The sequence below is a fragment of the Phascolarctos cinereus genome, unplaced genomic scaffold (genome assembly GCF_003287225.1).
Source record: "Phascolarctos cinereus isolate Bilbo 61053 unplaced genomic scaffold, phaCin_HiC Scaffold_5;HRSCAF=322, whole genome shotgun sequence".
NCBI classification, from domain to species: Eukaryota; Metazoa; Chordata; class Mammalia; order Diprotodontia; family Phascolarctidae; genus Phascolarctos; species Phascolarctos cinereus.
Window position 1 is genome coordinate 354,682,990 of NW_027555958.1, and position 27,426 is coordinate 354,710,415.

At 41.0% G+C, this 27,426-nt stretch overlaps 1 protein-coding gene across 1 annotated transcript in view; it reads right to left on the reverse strand.

Moving 5' to 3' along the window:
* CNIH3 (cornichon family AMPA receptor auxiliary protein 3) overlaps window positions 1-27,426 on the reverse strand; it is a 173,050-nt gene that overhangs the window by 70,993 nt on the left and 74,631 nt on the right. Inside the window, exons 2-3 of the mRNA XM_020982173.2 lie at window positions 14,386-14,454; window positions 8,649-8,696 (exon numbers count right to left, since the gene is read on the reverse strand). Of these exons, the coding sequence (XP_020837832.1) occupies window positions 8,649-8,696; window positions 14,386-14,454 (117 nt within the window). The remainder of the gene's footprint in view (window positions 1-8,648; window positions 8,697-14,385; window positions 14,455-27,426) is intronic.

A 27,426-nucleotide genomic window follows, 5' to 3' on the forward strand; every position in this document is an offset into this window, starting at 1 on the left:
TGAAAATAGCTTCATTATAGCTCATGTTTAAGTTGTCTCAAACGTAAGTAAAAGAATCCCTATCACTTTTACAAGCACTCAAGGTAACAATGCATATCAGATGGTCTTTATTTCACTCCACAGAAAATGGAGAAAACACATAAAGAACTTGCAATAGCCCATAAACAATTTAATTCTCATCCTCTCCAGTGAATTCTACCCTCCTAAGACTCTATGTGTTGTTCAGTCTTTTCATCACCCCGTTTGAGGTTTTCTTGGTAAAAATACTGGAATGGTTTGCCATTTCCTTCTCCAGCTCATTTTACAGATGAGGAAACTGAGGCAAACAGAGTTAAGTGATTTGCCCAGGGTCACACAGCTAGGAAGTGCCTGAGGCTGGATTTGAACTCAGGAACATGAGTCTTCCTAATTCCAAGCCCCATGTCTATCCACTGCACCAACTGGCTAGCTGCCTCAGGACCCTATGTAGTACCTGGATTCACAAGGCCACCTTTTGATTTAGACTCCCCTTAAAAAAAAAAAAAAGGAATTTGGGTTTATTAGGCTGGTAGTTCATTGATATTCTAGTGATTTGAACTGTCACCATGGAGACCCATACAGGCATCCAGCCTTATGGTACTACCCTGGAGGCTTAGACTCCCCTCATGGAAGAAAACTCATTTTGGGATGCTAAATAGGTAACTTCTTGCATTCCAATGAGTTTCACTTTCACTCCAAAGACCCATACAGGTATCCCCACAAAATGGAAAGTAACTTGAGTTGCTAGAGAATTAATCCCCTTCCCACTATATCTCTATGGTCTGTAGTAGCAGAGGTAAAAGATCAATTATTTTTTTCTCCCTCTATCAAAGATTTAGTCTCTTGCTGCTCCTCTAGCCTTAGGGGCCGCATGAATGATCCTCCTTTCCCCAAGAAGCTGGCAAAGCCCATGAACTTACCTTCTCTCACTAGAAGTCTGAGTCCCCTCCCTGCAGATGACATCTTTCAGAATGAAAAGTTATCCCACTGTCTCTCCAAGGCTGGGGCCAGGAATGTGGGTACCAAGTGTTCCCTCCTTACTTGTGCCTCACGGAGTCCTTCTCCTCCTTTAAGGCACAGCTCAAACACCATCGTCATGAAGCCTTTTTAAGCCTTCAATGGCTAGTGTTCTCCCTCCCACACCACCTGGTATTTAACTCTTTTATATGTATGAAGTAAAAATGTATACACGTACATGTGTCTCCCCTGTTAGAATATAAGCTCTTTAGGAGTAGGGATTGCTTGAGTCCTTGCACTTGTATCTTTAGCACCTAGCATAGTGCCTGACATGTAATAGGTGCTTCATAAAGACTTGTGGATTGATTGACTGACTAAGATTGATGAGAAATCTTGTTTGGGCTGCATTAGTGAGAACACATGCAATGCCCATGAGTCTTTGCTCCAAGGCAGGTACCAGTCATTCCCAGAGGAAGGAATTCCTTTATCCATGCCCACCTCTAACTCTCCCAAGGCCCAACTTTGGTCTTAGCCTTGACAGAATCTGATCCATCCTCCAAAAAAAGAAGGTAAAGAGGAAAAAAAAAAGGTTATCTTTTTATACTCCAGCACAAAAGGAGTCAATCAATTTATCCCCAACTGATGAGTCATCAGAAAGTCCCTAACAAGGGTTTACTACACTGTAACCTCAACAAGTTAATCAGGATTGACCTCTGGATTATCCCCCCCCCATTTAAACAAAGCAATGGGAAGGGTTGATCTGATCTGAGCCTAGCTACATAGTAGGAACTTAATAATGGTTAAGTCCATTTTTATCTGATGCTTGTACCTAACCTGCCTAGACCTTTTGTATCAAATCACACCCTGCCCCCCAACTCTTCTCTCCACTCACACTAATCTACTCTCATAAAACCAAATCAAGTGGCGCATAACATGGGTGGTAACAATGCTCCATCTATTAGAGCAGAGATTCTTAATTTTTTGTGCCATGGACCCCCCCTTTGGCAGTCTGATGAGGCCAATAGACCCCTTCAAAGAATAATTTTTTTAATGATTTAAGGAAATGGTAAATTTCAGTTAGAAGTTAGAGAAAATTAAAATGTAATTTTTCCCCATTCAAGTTCACAGACTCCCTGAAGTCTATGTAGAAAAACTTTGGGGTCCATGAAGCCCAGATTAAAAATCCTTGTATTTAGAGCCTTCCAGTTTCAAGAAAATGTCAGAAAAGTTGGAGTGGAATAGGACCAAAACACTTAAAAGATTGGGGAGATAAAGAAGCATGTGGAGAATAACAAATTCCTAGAGCTAAAAGGAAGATTGTGATATTCTAATAGATATGTCTTGTCTCTTACAGCACAAGGAAACCTAAACTACCCAGTAGAATTGGCTCTCTTATTTGGTATGGTAGAGTGGACATCTGACTTAGAGCCAAAGGATCTACCTGGGCTCAAAGCTCAGCTTTGACACTTCACAAGCTGAGTGACAGTGGCCAAGTCACTTCAATTCTCCAAGTTTTTTGTTTGTTCATTTGTAAAATGGGGCTGAAAATACTTGAGCTCCCTACTTCACAAAGTTTTTCTGAGAAAAGTGCTTTGTAAGCCTCAAAGCTCTTTATGAGTTATTGTTTAATATGAAAGATACCCAGGGACAGAGATTTTGGCAACTCTTTGGGTAGACTATTCTGGTGTTTAATTGTAATTGGGGTTAAGAAATTTAGGTGTTCTTTTTGTTTGTTTCTATCAGTTTCATGTGAACCTCTCATCTCATTCAATTGGCAGCAACTTAAGTCATGTGCCTTCTCTGCATCTTCTTCAAATGCAGCTATCACAGGAGCATAGCTAGTCAATGTTCTTCTTAGAATACCTTCATTCACTTGAAGAATCATTAACCTGTGTCTCCCAATTCCAAGATGAATCCATAACTAGGGGTCTGAGTACATATTTGTCAAACTTTTTTCTCTTAAACCCAGGTTGCAGAGCCCCCAACATGTTTCCCCCCAAAAAAATAATGCCAAACAAGGAACCAGTGACTTTTGTCATGGGAAAAAAATGAATCATCACAAAAACAATCAAAAGAAGAATCCTACAGCTCAGACAATTACCCAAAGAACACATTTTCTGATAATTACAGTGCTAAAAATGACTCGGCTTTGAAAATCCCTTCCTTTCTCCCAGGCAAGCTGAGGAGGAGGTTTGACAACACTCAGTAGTGGAGATGCAGCACATTCTGGGGTATTTAGGAGACTAGTTCCAAGAAATTTCTTGGAAGGTACCAGTTCCCAGACGGTGGTGATGCTGACTGGATAGATCACCCCCAGTTCTCCCGCACACATACAAGCCTTTGCAATACTGAACCCTCAAGCTCATTCATAAGGAGACAAACCTAAAAGGACACAAGACACAGGACCAACTTCACCTCATGATGAGAGGATCATGATGATCATGTAGGCTCTAAAGTTGAAAGGGACCTAAGAGATCTTTTAGTTAAGTCTCTTCATTTTATAGAGGAGAAGATTAAGACCCATTAATTAAGAAGATTAAGGGGCTTCCTCAAGATCACAGAAGCTATAAGTGGCAGACTTAGGGTTCAACTCCATCCAGCTTGTTCATCTTTCTGCTATAGCCCATTGTCCTTCAAGCCACTTCCTTCATTTCCCTTAAGAAAGAAGAAGGGACTTTCAAGGTAGAGATATTTAGGCTCAGGACGCCTTACTTTGCTGCATATGCTTAATGTGTGCTTGAATTGTGTTTACAGAAGGGATGGAGTGAAGAATTGGCTTTAGGCAGGAGATAAGCACCAACTTCCTGGGCTAACGCTGGATGGGAGGAGAAGGTGGCGAGGTTAGAACCATGGACAGCAGCAGGGGGAAGGAATGGGGGCAGAAGGGACCTAGAGAAAAATGGAATCATTGAGTATGGGTGAATGAAAATGAATCTAAAATAGAAAAAGGTCATCAAATTTTTTTTTCTCAAAAACTGCCTAAGACTCAATCTGTTAACTCCATAGGTATTGCAAACTGTATATAAATACATACATGATGGCTGGGTCACTAATAAATTCACAACCCAGAATGTGGACCTCAGAATAAAGCACTCTTTTAGGGCTAGGCAGTGACAGCAACCATTAGCAATGTGCATTCAAACTGGGAGCAGCAAGCAAATGATGGAGCAACGGGATTATTACTGCAAAGCAAATATCCTGGTTGACCTGGGCTGTGGCTCTGCCTTCCTCATTCTCTCTGCCTCCTGCCAGAGAATGCAGAAGGGGAACGCATTCTGAGTGTCAATAAGAAAAATAACCCAGGATTTGGGATATCTGTTTTAATTTTACTATGCCCAGAAGCTATTATATTGAGTTGTGTGTCAGACCTAAAGAATGAGATAATAAGGGGTTAGAGGAAAAGAGAGAGTGATGCCAAGCACCTCTGCAGGGGAGAACCATTAGCAAAATTATAATGACTCTCTGGTATATACCTAATTCCAAATCATAGGATTTAAAAATGGAAAGGACTAATAGTTATCAAGTCCAAAGCCCTTACTTTACAGGTGAAGAAAAGAGATCCCTAGAGGCAAAGTAACAAAAGTGAGAGGCAATGTGATACAATGGAAAGAGCCCCAGATATGAAATCTGAGAGCCTAGTTCAAATTCCAACTCTACCACTTCCAAGGAGTGTGAGTTTGGGCAAGTCACTTGACCTCTCTGGGCTTCAGTTTCCTCATCTTTAAAATCAGAGGACCTAACTACATGATTTCTAAAATCACTTTACATTCTGTCTCTGTCATTTACTATCTTGATCTTGGAAAGTCATTTAAGTCAATAAACATTTATTAAGTGCTTACTATGTGCCAAGCACTGTGCTATACAGGACTGGGAATACAAATTCAAGTGAAAAAGAAAGTCTTTACCCTCAAGAAGCTAATATTTTAATGAGAGGAGGGAAGGAGGGAGGATAGGAGAGAAGAAAAGAAAGGGAGAGGGAGGAAAGAAGAGGTAAGGGGAGGTAGAGAGACAGAAACAGAGATAGAAAAAAGAGAAAGAGAGAAAAGGGAAAGATAATGGAAGGGAGGGAGAAGAGAGAGAGAAAGGAAGGAAGAAAAAAGAAAGAAAGAAAGAAAGAAAGAAAGAAAGAAAGAAAGAAAGAAAGAAAGAAAGAAAGAAAGAAAGAAAGAAAGAAAGAGAGGAAAGAAAGGAAGAAAGAGAGGAAGGAAAGAAAGGAAGGAAAGAAGGAAGGAAGGAAGGAGGGAAGGAGGGAGGGAAGGAAGGGATAGGGAGAAGAAGAAAGGAGAGGAGAGAAGAAGAAAGCAATTGAAAAAATGGAATTTGAGAAGAGAAGAAAACCCAAGCAAGGACATGGTGAAAAAGTTGAGAAAGGAGATGAAAACAAAATGGAGGAGTAAGCATGGTTGTCCCAAGCATTTCCTCAAAATGGAAGTTCCAGGAGGAACTTTACCATTCTGGACTTCAGTTTCCTCAACTGTAAAATGAGAGGGTTGGCCTGTATCAATGGTGTGAAACTTTAATAGAAACAGGGCCTCTAATCTGCGCATAAGGATCCTTGCAGTCCACACACTGGACACACCGGTGGTGGTGGTGGTGGTGGTGGTGTCTTTTTTGTCTTTTTTTTAATTAAACAATTTATTTATTTTTAGTTTTCAACATTCACTTCCATGAGATTTTGAGTTTCAAATTTTCTCCCCATCCCTCTCTTACCCCCTTCCCAAGACTGTGTACAATCTGATATAGGCTCTATTTATATGTTCATATTAAGCATATTTTCACATTAGTCATGATATAAAGAAAAATTAGACCCAATGGGAGAAACCACAAAAAAGAAGAATCAAAACAAAACAACAAAAGAAAAGGAAAGCAAATTGTATGCTTCCATCTGCATTCAGATTCTACAGTTCTTTCTCTGGATGTGGATAGCTTTTTCCATTCAGGGTCTTTTGGAATTGTCTTAGATCCTTGCATTGCTAAGAAGAGATAAGTCCATCAAAGTCAGTCATCATACAATGTGGCTTTTACTATACACAATGTTCTCCTCGTTCTGCTCACTTCACTCAGCATCAGTTCATATAAGTCTTTCCAGGTTTTTCTGAAGTCCACCTGCTCACCATTTCTTATAACACAATAGTATTCCATTACATTCATATATCACAGCTTGTTCAGCCAATTCCCCAATCGATGGGCATTCCAATTTCCAATTCTTGGTCAGGTGGTGTCTTTTTCAATCATGTCTGACTCTTCATGACTCCATTTGGATTTTCTTGGCAAAGATACTGGAGTGGTTTGCCATTTCCTTCTCCAGCTCAGTTTATAGCTGAGAAAACTGAGGCAAACGGGGTAAGTGACTTGCCCGTAGGCACATAGCTAGTAAGTGTCTGTGGCTAGATTTGAATTCAGATCTTCCTGACTCTAGGCCCAGCACTCTAGCCAGTGCGCTGATCTCCACATACTGACTTAGTTTTAAAATATTTTATTTTCTTTGCTTTATTGTATTTTTATATTTTATTTTATTAAATATTTCCCCATTGCATTTTAACCTGGCTCAGGCCTCATGGGGAGTGCTGCAGGCCATATGTGGACCAGCGTTTGATTCCTCTAGACTACATGCCCTCCAAGGTCCCTTCTAGATCTAAATCTATAATCCTAAGTGGCAGATCTGGGATTCAAATCCATGGCCTGACACTTTATTTGTTCTGCTAGGGGAGAAGTATCTCCTCTTTGAGTTAATGTAGTTGGTTACTGCTGCCGAATAAATCTACCACAACAGAGAAATTATAGAGGTTAAAAACCTGGGTTTAAAATGCTTAACAGGTTCAAGAGGCAGAAAAATAACCCCAAACAAAGATTAGGATTCTAATGATGCTTTTTATAGACAAAATAACATCAGAGACAGAAATAATTTTTGACACATAGCAATCTAATATATTTTCTTAAGCCATAAATTTGAACAAACTTAAACAGAATCATAACCTCATACATTCCCTAAGGAAATCTAGTTAAACAGATTCTACATGATAAATGCAATCAGGTTCCCAACATCTCAGAACCAGAAGAATCCTTCCACAAATAGCTAAGGCACTTTGGGAAGCTCAAACTCCCCTTTGGCTTCTTATCTGAGGAATGTCAAAAAGTCTTCCCTTCATTTTATCATTCCATGAGTCAGGTTTTAGCTAGGTAAAGTTAATATTTAGAGGAAACAAGCATCAGTTAACCAAATGTTCCAGGACAAATGGCGTAATAAAATTGAATAAAAGGAAAATGAAAAATCATCAGCACAGTACTTAACCACATTGCCTCTCCTTGCCATGAATTCTTCAGGTCATACTTTATGCCTTGATCAGAAGTATATCCATATGAATGACTTAATTTAGCCTACCTTCACTATGAAATGGAAAATATAGAATTCAAACATCATTAAGGAAATGCTAATTCAATTTCATTTATTAATGTTCATGGTTCACCAATAGACAAAGTACTTTCAGTTATAGGAACCACAATTATCTTATTGATCTAAAGTACAGAGAAAGAAAAATTAATAAATTTTCAAATTCTTCCCTACCATAGACAACTGTCCTCTCCTTCATTCCTAGTAGGGTTCAATTAAATATTTGCTGACCAATCACTTTCCTTATAACCAATAGTGCCTTTCACACTGTCCTTCGGTATGAGGCTCCAGGAGCTAGTTGTTGGACCTGTTGAATACTTTTGGAATCATATATTTAGATTGAGAAAGGACCTTAAAGGTCTTCTAGATCAACCTCCTCATTTTACAGGTGAAGAAACCAAAGCCCAAAATGGAGAAGTGATTTGTCAAGATCAAAGCAGCAAATGGCAAGGCAGGATTTGAACCCAGAATCCTGATTCCTCATCCAGGACTCTTTCTGCTAACTATACCACTCTTCTCAGCCCCTTTAACTGAAGGAATAGCCTCATCCTTAATTGGCACATTAGGCATCTGTCAGGCACTGTTGTTTCCCACCAACATTTAGAAGTATTTCCAAGTTGGAAGTTCCAACCACCTTGTAAAGGCTATACACGCATGTACGTGATCATTTACTGGCATAAACACATTTACTAAGTTTTATAGCAGCCAACTCCCAATTTTCATCAGTTCTAAAATCCCATAACCTAGAATAACCTTCTTTAAGTGACACAGCAACCTCAAAAAGAGAAGCAATTGTGCTACACCTTAATCACAATTTGTGTCCCCAAAGAAGCTGCTAATCAATTTCTTGAATACGGTGACAACTTATAAACACACACACAAAAACCCATCTTCTAATCATGGAATCCCTAAGGGGGAAACAAGCTTTTTTTTTAGGGCAAACTTGACACTGAGATATCTACAACAGCAGAGTGAGGCAAAATCAGTTGCACCACCATCCATCACCACACAACGGAAAAAAGGTTATTAAACCCAGCCCCAGGGCATTTGCAAATACCCAGTATTACCCTGACACTTTGATTGATGGCTACCCCCTTCTAATTAGATTCCCTTTGTCTCTCAAGACTTCCCAAGTGCTGATTATAAGGCCCTAGCTTGGCCCTTTGGGAGATACAGCCTGAACCTGGTAGGTTGCAGGGTATGTTTGTTCTAAATATCCACCATCTTGCCTGCCCCATGTGAACCTCACAACCAGAGCCACCAATGTCCTGCACTTACTCACTTTTCTCAAAAGGAAGCAGATGCGTTCAATGTTTCTCAGCCGTTCTCTCTGTGAAAGGGCACAGAAGAAAGAAAGGGAAGAGTGAGGTTAGAGTTCTCTTGAAATATCACACGTAGTCAGCATGTACCAGGGGGAAAAGGCCATTTAACACCCTCCCCCAAAAAAAGGGTACCAAGTAAGGTTAAGTAACTTGCCAAGGTCAGAATGGTAAATGGCAAAGTCAGGATTTGAACCTAAGTCCCCTGATGACTTCAGAGTTCTCCCAGATTTAAGCCACACCCAAACCACACATAGATTTAAGCAATATGTATGAATCATATTTAATCAAGCCCATCCCCCATAACCACATATCCAATTAAGAATTTTTTTTAAGGTCAGTGGCTCATATCACATTGTGAGAGATGATCTCTCAGAAGTGAAGCCTCCTCAAAGGGTCAATAGTTTTTGTTAATAGTTCTTGTATTGTTTTCAAAATCCTCCCCCGATCAGACCCTGTTTTTAAGCACATAACAGAAAGAATAGCCCCCAACCTGAACTGCTAGCCCTTGCAAAACTTCCAGCCTTTTCTAGTCTCTGGGCAAACTTGTGTAACTGCCTTTGTTCTAGATTTCCGTGAATAGATTGTGCCCCCTGAAAGCCCAGCCAATGGGATAAGGGGAAGGGGGGTTAGGGAGGAGGAGTCTGCATTAGGGTATAAATAAGCCTTGATTTCTGTAACGAATTTGTATTCTCCTTGCCAGCAGTGGTAACTAGGGGTGGTACCCTTTCTCATGAGAAAGCAATAAACTCCTTTCTGCTTTCAACGTATCTAAGTGTTTGTTTTTATTTTGAGTAAGTGGTCTCTGTCCCATACAATACGGATCAAGTCAAGTCAAGTTAACAAGCGTTTATTAAGCATTTATTACTGTATGCCAGGTACTTTGCTAAGCACTGAGGATAAAAATACAAGCAAAAATAAAGACAGTCCCTGACCTCAAGGAGCCTACATTCCAATGGAAGAATACAACACATAATGGAAAGATAAAAAGCAGAGAAGAGGGTTTGAAGGGAAGGTACTCTAACTCTTGCATGGTGGCAAAGTTGGGAGAATAAAGCATGGCTGGTCTAGGCCATTCCTCAAAATGGAGGTTCTGGGAGAGATTCCCCAATAGCAGAAAGGAACCACAGAGGCAGAAGGAGAAGGTGGCTAAAGCATGGAAGCAATGTCTAGAAAGTAATGTATGACTGGACTGGGCCCTTCCTCAACATGGAGGTTCCAGGACTGCAAACATTCTTCTCTATCTATTGTTTTCTCTGATGGTGAATTTGTTGCTTCAAATATAGTTCAAAGAAAAATATCATAGGCTTAGAGCTGGAAGGGACCACAGAATCCAACCCCTCTTGTTTTACATATGTGGAAACTGAGGCCCAGAAAAATTACATGAATTGCCCATGGTCACATAGGGAAGAAGTGACAAAAGTAGGATTTGAACTCAGACCTTTTAACACCAAAGTCAGTACTCTTCCACTATACCATGCTGCCTCTTTCCTTCTGTGATCTTGAGCAAGTCATTTGCATTCTGTGGGCCTCAGTTTGACCAACTGAAAAATGAGGGGGTTAGACTAGATCAGAGTTTCTCAACCTGGGGTTTGTGGGTCCAGGAACAGATTTCAGAGGATCCATGATTTTTTTTAAAAAATGTTTTGAAAACTATACTTCAAACTAATTGGTTTCCTTTTTGATGTATGTATTTAAAAGTATTCTTCTGAGAAGGAGTCAAGAGGTTGTACTAGCTCTGTCAAAAGGGGTCCCAAAAGAAGATTAAGAACCCCTAGACTACAGCCCTTCCAGATCTAAATCTCTGCCTATATATGAAGAAGCCTTCTGCTAAGCCCCAAGGCTTCCAACAGATTCCCTGCACCCTTCAGTATCAACGGTGGACTGCCTCTCCACCCTTCTCCAAAATGAAGAATCTAGGTCTATCTCCCTGGCGCCACATGGGCTGTTGGGAAATAATTGCAGAGCCAACATCACCTGTCTCTGAAGCTTCCTAAGGCCTTCAGCCTGCCCAGCCTTGGGGAATTTCCATTTGACTATCTCAGCAAATTAGAAAGAACAGGGTGTGCCAAGGCTAGTCTTTAATGCAGAGCAAGTTCCCCTGCCTCTTAGTTTTAACCTTCCAAAGTAGGAGGGGGGAAACAAATCAATCTATCCATTAAATTAAATACCAATAGACTCAGACTCAGATTGAGAGTCTCTTAAGAGATCATAATTTATCTCCAAAGTCTGGCTCATGGTCAAGTGGAGAGGCTCTGTGGCAGAAGAGCAGGCAACACTGGTTATAGTGCACTCACTGGGTGGTCCCTTCATTTTTTTGCAGCAGTGTTTCATCATACCAGATGCCATCTTGAGTATGGCTGTGCTACTTGCCATAGTAAGTTCCATCATGATATGGCAGAAAGAGTATTGGGCCTGACTCCAGTAGTCAGGAAATACCTGGTTTTGGATTCTGTCTCTGACACTTACTATCCATAGCACCATGGCCAAATGATTTAATCTCTGTGAGCCTCAGTCTCCTCCTCTATAAAACAGGCATGATATCTGTAGCATTTGCCTCATAGGGTCGTTGTCAGAAGCAAATGAAATAATGTGGGTAGAGTACTTTATGCCTTAAAGCCTATATAAATGTCAGCTAGTTTTATATAAGTGATTTCATTTCCATAGATCTGATAGTAAAGAGTTTCCAAAACTGTTTTTTAATTAAATCATAAATATAATGACCCCTATTCTTACCTCTTATACAGAGGAGGTAATCAACATCAGGGACAATTAAGGCACACTCACAAAGAGAAGGAGCTCAGGGTTTGGTTTGGTTTTCATTTCCACAAACATTTCCTTTTAATTTAATTTATTTTTATTTTTCATATTTATTTTCTCTCCCTCCTCCTTCCCCTTCCCAAACAAGATAAAGAAAGGATGAGGAAGAGAGGGAAAAGGAAGAGGAAGAAGAAGAGGTAGAGAAAGAAAGAGAGGAATAAGAAGAGGAGGAGAAAAAGAGAAGGAGGAGGAGGAGGAGAAGGAGAAGGAGAAGGAGAAGGAGAAGAAGAAGAAGAAGAAGAAGAAGAAGAAGAAGAAGAAGAAGAAGAAGAAGAAGAAGGAGGAGGAGGAGGAGAGGAGGAGGAGGAGGAGGAGGAGAAGAAGAAGAAGAAGAAAAAGAAGAAGAAGAAGAAGAAGGAGAAGGAGGAGAAGAAGAAGGAGGAGGAGGAGGAGGAGGAAGAAAAAGGAAGAAAAAGGAATGAGAGGAAGAAAGAGGAGGAGAAAATAAAAGAAAGCAAAAGAAAAGAAAAATAAAACCTTCCATCTCATGGGGAGGGGAGAGGCATACAAAGAAGGAAGTGAGGGGAGCCAAAATCCAGGGCAGTCTTCCTTCCATACCTGGGAAGGTGCCTATCTCAGGATCTGCTTGGCACAGAGTCTAAGACTTAGTACTTCCCTGAAAGCCTTTGAAGCTAAAACGAATGGCTTATCAAAATTCACTCTGAAGCTCATCAACCTTTACTGTATCACTTTATGGCAATGACATAAGCCAGATGCTACCAGTGCATTGTGACCCTAGCCAAGTGACTTCCCCTTACTCAACTCAATCTCCTCATGTGTAAAATGGGAATAATAAGAGCATCTATCTCAAAGGGTTGTTGCAAGGATCAAATTGAATCCTATTAAGTGCTTTGCAAACTTCAAAGCACTATATAAATGCTAGCTATTATTTTTGCTATTACTATTTTAATCATTAACATCCACAGTTCAGTTATTACCCACTAGTAGTAGGCTCTAATGAATTCTTTCAGGCCAGCCAGATACCCTGCCCCCATAAGCACCCTGGTAGCTTAGACGAGTTAATGAGCCTCCCACAGCATCCAACATACCACCAGGGAGTACACAGAAAACCTAGCTCCCTTTATTCTCCCTACTCATTTAATCTCTGACTGAGGTGACTTTCCCAGGAACATCTGGGGCCCCATTCATCCTTTCAGATGCCCCAGGCTATGCAGTGACAAAGATACCTAAATAATAACTGAAGAGCCCAGTGGAATTTTTGTTGCTGTCAGAAGGCTAAGTCAAGCCCCAATTTCAGTGTTACACAACCTTAGCAAGCAACACTCCTCAGCTGCTTTTGTGTTCTCCAAAACTAAGTGAATTCCCACTGCGCATGGAGGCCTGCCTTCACAGGAAGGTGCCAAGATTTCACCGAAGACTTTTGCCTCCAGAGGAGGGAAATAGGCTGATGATTCGGGGTAGCATCTTCACCTCCTACACCTACACACACACACACACACACACACACACACACACACACACACACACACACCACACACACTTTTTTTTTCTAGGTTGGAGTAGGGAAGGCACTGGACACTTTAAGTGTATTGTTTTTTAATTCCAGCCTTGATACGATTAGGATGATGAAAGTTCAGACACAGACAGTCTGTCTCGGAAATAGATTTCATCAGAATTTGTCAATGGAAGCCTCCTTTCTCTCCCTCCAGGGTACTTCTATGAACCTGGCTCAGACACAGGTCTGTGTTAGCGTTAGAGCAGAAACACTCAGGGAAACGGAGAGCATCAGTGAAACCCTATCAATTGTTATAGACTTGGATTACCAACAGAGAGCAAGGAGGAAAGAGGGAAGATGAGAAACTGGTCGTGAACAACATTTTACTGAGCAAAAGGTCCACAGAGTATGTGGTTCAAAGGTAAATGAAAAATAGTTCCAATCTGCAACAGGAAGCTAATATACATTTGGTTTGAAAGTGGTTTGGCTATGTGTCATTGGTTCATAGAAGGATCTAGAAGGGATATTAAATTCAACCTGTCCAAAAACTGAATTCATCCTTCCCTCAAAACCTTCCCTTGCTTTCCTACCTTCCCTGTTACTGTGGAAGGTACCGTCATTCTCCCAGTCACCCACACTGGGGACCTAGAAGTCATCCTTGACCCTTCACTCTCTCTCACCCTCATTTTTGTTGCCAAAACTTATTGATTCTACCTTCACAACATATCTCAAATATGTCTCCTTCTCTCCCCACTTCATAACCTGGCTCCTTCCTACCTTTCTGGTCTTTTTACCCACTACTCACCTCTAGTGATACTGACTTCCTTGCTGTCCCTCACAAGACATTCCCTCTCCCAACTCCAAGCATCTTCATTGGTTGCCCCCCTCCCCCAAGTCTGGCTTGTTCTCTCTTCTCATCTCTGCCTACTGAGTCCTCTAACTCCCTTCAAATCCCAGCAAAAACACAATCTTCTGCAAGAAGCCTTTTGCAAATCCCCCTTAATGCTGCTGTCTTCCCCACGAGATTATCTCTAATTTATATCTTCTCTGTACAGTGCATAGTTGTACAGTGCATTTTGTCTCCTCCATTCAACCATGAGCTTGTCTTTCTTTTGTATCCCCAGCATTTAACATGCAGCAGGTGCTTACTAAGCGCTCATTGGCTTGTTGACTAGATTTGACCTTGAAAATCAGAGCCTTGATTTTTGAATCCTCATCTTACAAATGAGGAAACTGAAGCCAAGAAAAGGAAAGTATATTGCCCAAAGGGACACAAACAATCAATGACAAACCAATTCTTAGAAGCCAGACCTGCTGATTTCTGGCCCACACTCTTACCACTACCTCCCACTCCCTCCAGCACAGGTTGCTTGAATAAGCTCATGCAACATCTCTCATTTCAAGCTCACCTAGTTCCTACTCACCGCATGAACAGGGTTACATTGGTCTATGGGGCTCTTGAAATCCGTCCTTAATTCATCAAAGGCAATTATCTGAAAAGAAAAGAGGAGAATCAAATTAGTCAATGGCAAACCTAAGTTACTTATTAAAGCAACGTATAAAGAATCTCTTAAAGACAACTGTCAGCTATAAACTCCAAGACAGAGTAGACAGAGTGGGTGGCCTTGGTGCAAATCCCACCATCCCTTACTGTGTGAACATGAGCAAGGCCCTTCACCTTTCTGAGCCCCAGTTTCCCCATCTGTAAAATGGAGATGCTGTTGACTTCATTAAACTGAGGCTGAAAGGAGATAATGTAATGTAAAGCACTGCATAAATGACAGTTATTATCATGTGATTATAGGACGGTTGATAAAAGGGATGTTAAGCCTTTCATTTTACAGATAAGGAAACTGAGGCCCAGAGAAAGGAAGTGATTTCCCCAAGGCCACATAGTAAAAATGGGCAAAGTGAGGTAAAGGGAAGCAGACATAGGAAGTAAAACAAGCCAGCGCTTTCAATGTCTTCCCCCGTGAATATTTCATAGGAGTTGCTAATAAAAAAGCAAAATAAACTACTCTGCATTTAACCTCCTGCTCCTTCTCTATCAAAAATAAAATAATACCAAAGGCAACAGGAACAAGGCTTGCTAATCCATGCACTGGTTTATCTAGCCCCAGATCACCAAGAGTTGGCAAGACAGACTTCTCCTAAAGACCCTTCTGGATGTTGACTGACACCTTCCAAGAAAACACCAATCTCCTGGTTGAATAGCCTCCTACCCAGGTCATATCAGAAAGAAAAACTGTGTGAAGTGATATTCTCTAGGCCATTGAAGGAGTTAAGAATAGGCTTAAAGGAAATCAGTCAACAGCTATTTATTAAGCACCTACTGTGTGCCAGACACAGTGCTAAGTGTCGGGGATACATAGAAAGGCAAAAAGAGCCCCTGGCACCCCGGAGAGGACACTCTAAGGAGGGAGGCTTCGTTCCCAAGTCCTCTTCCTAAACTGTGGTTGTTTTCTCTGCCAAAAAAAAAAAAAGTGACCTGTAATCCTAAAGTGGTGTTTGGACAGCAGGCTCCCTCTCTGAAGGCTGAGAAGTCATTCAGTTGGAGAAAGCTGAAGAGATATTTTGGGGGCCCTTTTACCCCATCAAAATGTCATCCTTCCTCTCTATGAATTACCATAATCAGCTCATCCCCAGGAGAAGTGATGTGGAGGGTGGAAAGAAGACTGACCCCCTGCTATGTTCTCTCCTCCACTTCAAGGGCAAGCACCAAACTCTCCCCACCGCCACCACCCTAGCCTCTGTGCATATGGCAGAACTGTCAAAGGGATGAAGCTATAACTCTATTATCTCGCATGCCTTTCTATCAATACACGGCCAGGAGAGAAGCCCCAAAAGATGTTTTTGGAAGGGACTGGTTCTCCTCTCAGCCTACCATATAAAAAACACAGAGGAACAACAACTTACCTTCACCCCAGACATACACACACACACACACACACACACACACACACACACACATACCCCATACCAGGAGACAATCATGCTCAACATATTTTTTTTATCACATATCCTTCTGGCTCTCTAAATTTAACTTTACCAATGTGATTGCCTTAGATAGTAAGCTCCCTAAGGGCAGGAACTATATGTTTATAATTCTATTTGAGGTTATTAAACATAATACCATCACTGGTGTAAAGTCCACTCAAGCCACCCAGATAGCAGCAGAAGGGATCCCTCTGAAGTAGTGGCTATGGAGAATGTGCAATCTCTACCTGCCTCTCTACCATCTCAATGTGATAGTTCTTGTCTTGTACAAATGCCACCAAATGCGGACTGTCCTGGCAATGGCAGCTGGTACTTGTTGCAGGTAGAGAGAAGCTGTGGGTCCCAGAGCCCATCTGTGAATCTGACAGCTTGCTGTCAGTGCTACCCCCAGGGCTCCTGACCTCGAGGACTAGGTAGGACAAGGCCTAGGGAAAGAGAGGGCTTAAGCACAGAATTACATCTCGTGCTGATGGGCAGCCCTCACAAAAAGGCACTTACTAAAGGCTTTCTGTTGATGGTGGTGACAATATATACAATGAGGACGAGGGCTTTTCCCTCAGCCCCAGATGTTACTCTCTGCTTGGTACAAATTCACTAAAGTGTCACAGTTGCCATCTCCAAAATGGCATCTGAGGTCTGGTATCTGGGACAGAAGTCAGGAGATCTGGGTTTACACTCTGTTCCCCACACACTGGCTGTGTGACTCTGGTCAAGTACCTTAATCTCTCTGTTCCTTCATTTCCTCATTTATAAAATGGGGGATTCAACTAGATGCCTCCAAAGTTCCTTGAAGCTCTTCCTCTGTAATCCTGTTCTGCCCCTAACTAGCTATGCATATTTGGGCAATCACCAAACCTGTTTCCTCAAGTATAAAATGAGGGGTTGGACCAGATGATCTCAAAAGGCCCTTTGTATTCCAAAAAGTATAGGATTCTAACACAAAGAATTCCTTAAAATTAAGAAGAGACATTCGTAGCCTATGGTTACATAAAGCCTTTTGAAGGGATAGACTTTCATAGTCATCTCTTTATTCACAGTGACAGACACAGGTAATGGAGATGATGAGGATGAGGATGAGGATGAAGATGAGAAGGAAGTTGATGATAATGGCAGTGTAGGAGGGGTTTATAAAATTTAGATAACTAGGGCAGCTAGGCTGTACAGTGGATAAAGCCCTGAACCTGGAGTCAGGAAGATCAGAGTTCAAATCATACTTCACACCCTCACTAGTTGAGTGTCCTTGGACAAATCATTTAATCTCTCTCAGCCTCAGCTTCTTTATCTGTAAAATAGGGATAATAATACTACCTACTTCATAGGGTTGTCTTGAATATCAAAGGAAATGATATAAATAATGTTTGTAGATTATATTATGTATTAATTATATTAATATAATTGCTATATTCTATATATTGGTTTACATGTTACATGTTATATAATATTTTTTTCATTCTACATAATACATATGGGCAGCTAGGTGGCACAGTGGATAGAGTACCGGCCCTGGAGGTACAATAACTTGAGTTCAAATCCAGCTTCAGATACTTACTAGCTATATGACTATGGGCAAGTCACATAATCCTATTTGCCTCAGTTTCTTCATCTGTAAAACGAGCTGGGGAAGGAAATGGCAAACCCCTCTAGTATCTTAGCCAAGAAAACCACAAATGAGCTTGGATATGACTCATAGACAAAACAAGAACAACAAAATAATATATATAACAGAAACACACATACATATAATGCTTTGAAAACTTTAAAGCACTATATAAATGCTAGTTATTCATTATTATAAAGTCACTGCTTTCAAGGAATTTGCAATCTATTTGGGGTATTAAACACCAACAGAGTTCTAATATATGGTAAAAATGATAAGTTTGTCAGAAAGTCCTAAAAACAAAGTGCTGTGTGAAGGCTAAGAGAGAAAATCATTAGGATGGGAAGTCTCATAATTTCTACTGATGGTTCTGAGGAAAAAATGGTGACAGTGATGAACTGAGAGGCAATATGGGAGCATTAAATGCCATTCTTGGCACTTTGCTCAGGACTTGAGAATATTACCATGAATTTAACAGGGTTTGGGTGTATGCTGCTCTAGGGTACAGGACCTAACAGTTCTTAGCATACAGTTTCATGAAAAGTTAGAAGAATATTCCAGTGGCCTACAGAGATTATACTACTCTTGTGTTTCTTTTAGTGCCAAGTAACAACTACATGTAGACAAAAGGCAGGTTATTCCCCTTGCTAGGGGAAAAGTTGAAAGGGCCAGTCCCCCTCTAATCTCTGTGTTATCAAAGAGAATGAAATTTTCCTTAAAAGAACAGGAGAAATGGTTCAAGGTGGAAACAGAAGGAAACAGAGTCTGAAAAGGCAAAGGTGAATCTCTGCCTAAGCCTGCCCTCACTCTGTCAGAAGGCTAGAGTGAGAAAGAGGGGAAGAAGGCTGACTGAAACTTGCGAGCCATGTTTCTTAGGATCTACAGGAATCATCTCCTGTAGCACATGTTCTTCCTTGAATACAGGTACCTGAGCTGGAAGGAACTGGTTCTAACACCTACTCCATTTATCTCAAGACTCTTGGAGAAGCCCCAAGGTGAGTTGCATAACCAGGCCCAGCTCCTGCAGAAGAAAGTGGGAAAAGAAAAGGGAGTGTAGGTACGATGCCAAATCCCCAAAAGACTCAGTAGGAGGTGCTGATCAAGTAGCAAGTAGACTGTCCAGGTACTGGAGGATGGGAAGTGCAAGGGAGAAACCTATGTGGACTCAGCACCCAACTTAGCAAGAGCAGAAACTATAGCTGCCTTGGATCCAACTAAGAGAAGTTTCCATAGCTGCCTTAGTAGAACCTTTGTGTGGAGGCTGGAAGATGTGGGTGTCTAATAAAAAAAAAATCCAGAAAATTTTGGAAACCTAGGCATTCTGGCATCAAATTTGTAAAAGACCTGGAATATTGTTGAGGGATACAGAAATAGCCATGCATCATCTTGTCATGTACAAATTGGAAGGTGTGCTGGTCACCCAATAAAATTTGACATCACAAGCAAGTATAAGGAGCAAGGAAGAAATTATCTTTCAAATCTATGGAAAGGAGAAATGTTCATGACCAAATAAGGAATAGAGTGGATTAGAGGAGGTAAAATGCACAAATTTGATGATAGAACATCCAAAAGGGTTTGCACAAACAAAACTAATATAATTAGGCGCAGCTAGGTGGCACAGTAGATAGAGCACCAGCCATGGAGTCAGGAGGACCCGAGTTCAAATCTGACCTCAGACACTTGACAAATCCTACCTGTGTGACCCTGGGCAAGTCACTTAACCCTGATTGCCTCACCAAAAAAAAATTTAAATTTTAAATTTTAAAAAGCTAATATAATTAAAGTTAGAAAGTTTCACTGATAAAGGTTTCATATCTAAGAAATGTAAGGAACCAATTCAAATTTATAAGACTTAGAGCCATTCCCCAAAACAGAAATGAAAATTCAAACAATGAACAGGTAGTTTTCAAAGGAAGAAATCCAAGCTATCAACGATATGAAAAAATTGCTCCAAATCACTAATAATTAGAGGAATGAAAATTAAAGCAACTCACTCCTATCAGATTGGCAAAGATCACAAAAGAGGAAAATGATCAAAAAGGTGGGGGTGGGGAAAGACCTGCAGGAAGCAGGTACATTAAACTACTCTTGGTGGAGCTATGAATTGGTCTAGCCCAAGGATGGGGAACCTGCAGACTTAAAGCCACACGCAGCCTTCTAGGCCCTTAAGTGCAGCCTTTTGACTGAATCTAAATTTTACAGAACAAAGAATGGTTCCCCACTCCCTGGTCTAGCCATTCTGGGATGCAATTTGAAACTAGGTCTAAAAATTCATGCACTTTGACCCAACAATACAGCTTCTAGGGCTATACATCCCCCCCTCCACCCAATGATCAAAGAAAGGGGAAATGTCCAAGCATATTTATAGCTTCTCGTTTTATAGTGGCAAAGAACTGGAAACTAAGGGAGTGTTCATCTATTGGGGGGTATGGATACACAAATTATAGGAACTAAATGCAATGGAATATTATTATACCATAAGAAATAACAAAATGGACAGTTTCAGAGGAAACTGGCAAGACTTCTATAAAATGATGTAAAGTGAAGTGAGCAGGACTAGGAAAACAATAACAATTCTATTATAAAGAAAAAATTTTGAAAGGCTTTAGAACTCTGAATGCAATGATAAATCATGATGCCACAGGACTAAAAACAAAACATACAATCTGTCTCCTGCCAGAGAGGAAATGGATTTAAAATGCAGAAAGAAACATACATTTTTAGACATGGCCAATGCAGAAATATGCTTTGCTAGACTATGAATATTTGTTATGAGGGTCTTATTTTTATTTTTTTTGTTCATTAGTCATTTGAGGGGGAGGGAAAGTGGGAAGGAGAGAATAAATATGTGCAAATAAGTAAATATACACATTAATGATAAATGAATGAATAATGGAAAATTTTATGATGAGATGACACAAATATAAATTATTTCATTGAAGATGGAAAGAAAGAGTTGTTTAAAAGGACCGATGTGGCTGCATAGGGAACTCACAAAACAACTTGGATTTTTTAAAAATGATGAACAGAAGATAGAAATAAGAGTAGGTCATTAAACACAAATGAATAGAAGTTTCATAAAAATAACCTCAGGCACACAAATGAGCTAGAGCTGACAATGCATATTAAAGACAAGAAAAGGGACTTTAATTTAAAGCTTGAGAAGATTAAAAGAGTAATCAGATCTTGGCTTGAGGTGAGTGGGATGATGATACTGAATGTGAGAGAAGGCAGATCTATTCACTCGGTTTCTTTCCGTTTCCTCTATCAACATCCTCTCAAGTCCTACTCCAAACATCTCATTGTATCATGGAGTTGACCCTGACTTCCAAAAGCAATATCAAATGAGCATAACCATTGGTAGATCCTACCAATGTGGAAAGACTTCAAACATGGGCACAGTACCAAATTGTGTATCTGTCATCTGAGGATCAGTCCAGCCAAGTGTGGAGAGGCTGGATGACCAGGTTGCTCTCAGTTTGGTGAATTGTTCAGGCTTAGCAACTCTCAAAGACCATCTAAGTCACTGCATTCTGTTTGGATGGAGTGCCCACGGTAATGTAATCATTTTACTCTGCACTTAATTGCCTTTGTACATGTTGATGCCTTCTCCCTCAGTAAGATACAATCTACTTGAAGGCAAAGACTATTTTTTGTTTTTGCCTCTGAATCCCTAATGCCTAGCATAGTGCTTTGGGACCTAGTAAATATTTAATAAATGCTTGTTATCTGACCTCAAACACTTGCTAGCTATGTGACCTTGGGCAAGTTACTTAACCCTATTTGCCTCAGTTTCCTTATCTATAAAATGAGATGGAGAAAGAAGTGGCAAACCACCCCAGTATTTCTGCCAAGAAAACCCAAATGGAGTCACAAACAGTCGGAAACACCTGGAAAAACAACTTTAAAACAACAAATTGTTGTTGAATGAAGAATGAAAATAATCTTCTTTCAGCTAAATATCATTAATTCCTTCAAGGAATCTTCTGAGGATGATCTTAAGATCTCTCGCCATCATGGTTACTTCCTCTCAACACACTCCAAATGATCAATACTCTTCCAAAGAGCAGGCTGGATTGAATTGGAGAAATTATTTGATGTTTCCAATTGACTCTAAGTGTCTTCCTAAAACAAAAGCCTATACTTTTAATATCAGCATTCTTTTGGTGTGCTATCTGGCTATGAACCACAGTTTCCAAAGAATTAAAATAGGAAGTCACTCAAAGGGTAACAAGCATGCAGTAGGCATGAGTAGAATTCAGTATGTTGTCAATGAAAAACATTCAATATATATCAGAAAAAAAAGGCAGAAAATATTCTCTGTTGAGCAGGGTTAATCCACATAGAGTTGTCTCATGAATGGATAGCTCTCAACTTCCCCTCTAAATTCCTCCCCATCACTCCAGTATTAAAGGATAGCAAGTAAGCAGATTCAGGCTGCTCACAATTTGAACATAGATAAAAACTGGTCACTACAACAAAATCTCTATAAGCTCACCTAATTTTTCCACATTACTCCCATATTCAGGAGATGAGCCACCATACTTTGGATGGTCATATCAACAAGTGTTTGACTAATGGGATTTCTTTCCTCTGGGAATAGTGTAGAAATTGGGCCAGAGATCCAATAAAGACCAAAACTTTCTGGCTTACCTAGAGTACTGCAGTGAAAATACCCCTGAGCAGACCCTCAGAATTCTCTTACTTCCTATAATCCACTAGGAGGTATGTCCTAACCTTCCCAGATTCTTCTACGTCTGACTCATTATTATAACTCCAACAGCCACTAATTCTTCTCCCTGCAGTTACCTTTAAACCTTGACTTCTCAAATAAGCATGCTAGAGATGATTCATTAGAAGTTAAGTTGTGTGAGGTCAGGGACTGCTTCCCTTTTGTCTCTGTTATGTCCAGCATCTACCACGGTGACTGACACATATTCAAACAGCTCTGTGATCTCACTGATAATTGGCTCCAGAGCAGCTAGGTTCTCCAATTTCTCACCTTGTGTGCTTTCTATGAGACTTTAAGCTGCAGAATCCTCAAAATTTTATTAGGTACCTATTTCAAAGGTGTTGTACTATGCCTTGAAGACCTCAGCTTGGAACCTATATGTTTTGGAACATCTGGGTGGTGCAGTGGATAGAAAGCCAAACCTGGAGTCAGTAAGAATCATCTCCCTGAGTTCAAATTCAGCCTCAGACACTTACTAGCTGTGTAACCCTGGACAAGTCACTTAACCATGTTTGTCTCAGTTTCTTCATCTGTAAAATAATCTGGAGAAGGAAATGGCAAACTACTCTAGTATCTTTGCTAAGAAAACCCCAAATGGGGTCACAAAGAGTTGGATACAACTGAACAACAACAACAACAACAAAAGACTCACAGCATAAATTTTGTCTAATGGTCTTTCAAATGTCAAGCCAGACATAATTGAAATGACCCAACAATGACAAAAGATGTTTCCTCCAATGATCCTTGCCTTTTCTTCCATAACATGTCTTCCCATAAGTTCACCACATGGGGTCAACCTCACGTGCTGATGGTCCTTCTTTGATTTTTCCTGACATCCCGATTTACAAATAGAATTCTCATGCTGCCTACCTTTTTGACCCCCTTCCTCCTCACCACACAACCAGCCCATTCTCTTTTTCAGTCGTTCTCCTTATTCCAGTTCTTCAAAGTAGCTGATCTGTTACACCCCCAACCCACTCACCCCTAACCTGTACCTCTCCACTGCCTCCTACGAGCCTTATTATCTATTCTTTGGAGACTGCCATGTTGTATGTCGCACTCATCTAACAATGCTTTCAAGGCTGCCCTCTGCCCAACAGCGGTCATCCCAACTGCAGCGTGAGGATCTGAAAGGCCTTTACTGTTGCTGTGAATCATGCTTAGCAAGATGTTCCATAGGGATTGCTTAGACTGAGGTGGCAAGTGTGGAGGAAGTCTGCAGACTTGAATAGACCTATGGACAGGGCCACCGGGGATGGGAATGAGTTGGTTATAAGAAGGGGGCTTTTTTGCCATCAGGAAGTTCTTTCAGAGATAGGCTGGGCCATTCTTTTTTCACCTCATGAAATCTCTGTGGGAGATGGGAGGGAGGTGTGACTGCATAACACAGATTTTGCTGGTTTCCTTTCCTGGTTTTCCCTCTGAAATTTGTGGTTGCTCTAAGTGCTAATAGAGCTGAAGGCACTGATTATATGCACTTTGCACCATTTGGATGGTGATAAGTTCCAGGTGCTGCGTGTAAAGCACAGTCAGATCAAGAAAGGTACTAAAGATAGGAAGGCTGTGTCATAGAGTGCAGCCTGTCCCTGTTTGCCCACCCTCCCTCCCAGCCAGCAGGTTCTCTGGCTCCAAACTCAAGAGAACCTCTCAAGGCCCCATGGCTTTACACCTGTGCTGTTCACTTGGGCTTTTTTTGGTTAGCTAAGGTCACCCGTGTTCTGAGGCCACGGTGGAAAGAGCATTGGACTTGGAGACTGACGACCTAGCTTTGACTCCCATTCATCACACTTAACAGCTGGGTGACCCCAAGTAAATTACTTAACCTCCCTGACCCTCAGTTTCCTTATATGTAAAATAGGAATAAGCCAGATTTGGCTTGAATGGAGTTTGTCAATGTTAAAACACTCTTTACATGTGAGTTGTTCTCATACTCAGATTCTACTTTCCATGCACTAAAAGACTACCTTACGTTTGTGGCGTCTTAACTTTCTTTTTCAAAGTGCTTTCACATCACCCATTTCATTTTGCACTCTAGAATCTAGCATAGTGCTTGGAACATAGTAGGCACTCTGTAAATACTGGCTGATTGAGTGATTACACTTACCACATCCCAAATAAGGTATTCTCTTGATATGACAGATGATAATACTGAGAGATAGAGGTTAAGGAGTCTAAGGCCACCCAATTAGTTAGTGGTGAGGCTAAGAACCAGGCCCTGCAGTTTCTTACCTTGTGCCTGTTCTGTGAGACTTTAAGTCTCGGAATCATCAAAATTTTATTAGGTGCATATTTGAAGGTGGTGTTATGCCAGGCCTTGAAGATCTCAAGTCGGAACTTATATCTGAAGGTCTCTGGTATATGTTTTTGGGCAGCTAGGTGGTGAAGTGGATAGGGTGTGGACCTGAAGTCAGGAAAATTCATCTTCCTGAATTCAAATTGGCCTCAACACTTACTAGCTGTGTGACCTTGGGCGAGTCATTTAACCCTCAGTTTGCCTCAGTTTCCTCATCTGTAAAAAAGAGCTGGAGAAGGAAATGGCAAACCATTCCAGTATCTTTGCCAGGAAAACACCAAATGGGGTCATGAAGATTCAGATATAACTGAATAACAACAAAAATATATCTTTTACATACATAATATATATACATGTGTATGAACATGTATTTATATATATATATATATATATATATATTACAGGTAGAATAGTGTAGTGGATAGAGAAGCAGCCTGAAAGCCAGGAAGTCCTGAGTTCAAATCTTTCCTTTGATACATACTGGGTGTGTGAACCTGGGCAGGTCAATTAACTTCTCGGTCCCAGGATTCTCTAGGCCTACAAATTGTAGAATAATTGCCAATGTGCATATGTAGTCAGTCAATAAGCATTTATTAAGCACCTACTATGTGCCAGGCACTGTGCCAAGTGCTAAAGATACAAAGAAAGGCAAAAGATAGTCCCTGCCCTCGAGGATAAATAGGAAATTATTGGCAGAGGGAAAGCATTAGAATTAATAGGGATAGGGAAAGGCTTTCTGTGAGAGATGGGAATTTAGCTGGGACCTGAAAGCTGCCAGGAAAGAGAGGAGGCAGAGATGAGGAGGGAGAGGTGTAGGTTCACTACACCAAGGAAAACACAGGACCAGGCAAAAAGAAAAAGCCAAAATATAGACCTACCCTGGAGACTGAGTCCCTTCTCCACCCCATCCCATGGAGAGCTAATGGGATAGGGAGAGGGTCGGAGAGTGTGGGAAATTAACATGGCCCAGGATCTGAATGACCAGGACCCATTTGGAAGTTGGGGATGTGTCAGACTGTATTTGGTAAGGTTATTACAATATGACAATCCTGGCAGGGTACCATTTTGATACAATCCTCTGCTTGGGGTGTGCCTGCATTGATGTTTCAGATAATTAGAAACTGTCATGAATCTTGAGTACCTGTCAACATGCTTAGCTTAGGAAGGAGGCTGATTTTTAAAAAGCCTCCAAGTCAGAGAGGTTTTTTTATTAATATTCATTTCATTTCATGAAATCTGTCATCCACCTGTGCCCTCTTTCTTTATATACTATCTCTACCCCGGTCACTCACTGAACTTCAGACTGACAGTGCTACAATCCCATCTTTCTACAGGCATAGCCTTTGTGCTTGAGCCCAAGAAATCATGGCCCTCCTGGCACGTTGGTGTGGCCTAATCTCAGGATGGGTCCTAGGAATTCCCTTCCCTGGTTACCAGTCACCTGCCCCCTTTAGAATATAAGTGCCTTGAGGGCAGGGACTATCTCAGTTTTTGTATTTTTTTTTTGTACTTTTTGTATTTTTGTATCTCACTTTTGTATTTGTATCCCTAGCACCATATAGTAAGAGCTTTTTTGTTTAGCCTTCTGGAGGCAGGACCGGCTAACCACATCTCATGTTTCCCCTCCGCAATCAAATTCAGTCAACACTTAATAAGCATCTATTATGCACTAGATGTTGCATTACATAGAGCAGGAAGGTATGGAGTCAGAAAGATTCATCTTCCTGAGTTCAAATCTGGCCTCAGATACTTACTATGTTTCCCTAGGCAAGTCACTTAATCCTGTTTGCCTCAGTTTTCTCATCTGTAAAATGAGCTGGAGAAGGAAATGGTGAACCACCCCAGGATCTCTGCCAAGAAAAGCCCAAATGGGGTCAAGAAGAGCTGGACAACACTGAAATGATTGAAAAGGCTGAAACAACAAATTATACCCAAAGAACTGTACTACAACACAAAAACCCATGCAGCCATGTCAGCCTCCTCATATGGATAACTGCCATCCTCAAAGATGTTTGTTTAGACTGTTCTACTTTCTTCTTGGCATCATAGAAGATGTGAAATATGGGAGAAAGGGAAAGAGGAAGGGAAACAAAGTCTTTAAGGAAGACCACCACCAGCAAAAAGAGGTTTGGAGCTTCTTAAGCCTCCTCCCCTCCCTGTCTTCAGGAACAAGATTGCCTGGAGTCATGCTCTGTGTACTTTTCCATGTTATCTGTAACCTAGCAACTTTAGAGAAAGGGTGAGTAGACAGAGTGACCAGACTCAAAGGGGAAAAGTCAGAAAAAGAGCCAAATATAGCCTGCTGAGAAAAGAACACTGTTGAGAAGACAGGAAGAGCCCAAACAGCATACAGTAACTTTCCGATCAGAAAACAAAGGTTTAATTCCTAACTCTGCTGTTTATTGGCTGTGTCACCCTGGGGAAGTTGCTCCCCCATCTCTGGGCCTCAGGTCCATCATCTGTAAAAATGAGGTGGTTGGAGCAGATGTCTCTGAGGTGCCTCCCAGCTATAAATCCATTGATCAAACCAGTACAGCTGCAAAGACCTGAACGGAAGGATGTATGGAAGGAGGCTGAGGACTAGCAGGGGACAGGAAGAGACAGCTCCCCTGATACTGAACTCCTAGACCTGAATGATGAGTACAAATTGGGGAAACATAGGGTGCCTTGGCTTATTTGCCTGTTGTCTATGCTGGTGCTCACAGACGCAGCTGGTCCTGACACCACTTCCCTGTTCCCCTTCTATTTAACAAAAAATAAAGATGCCCCCAAGGCAATCCACTTCTGGGAGTGGAGCCAAGCTCACAGGAGACCAGGCAGGCTGCAGGGCACCAGATAATTTGCTC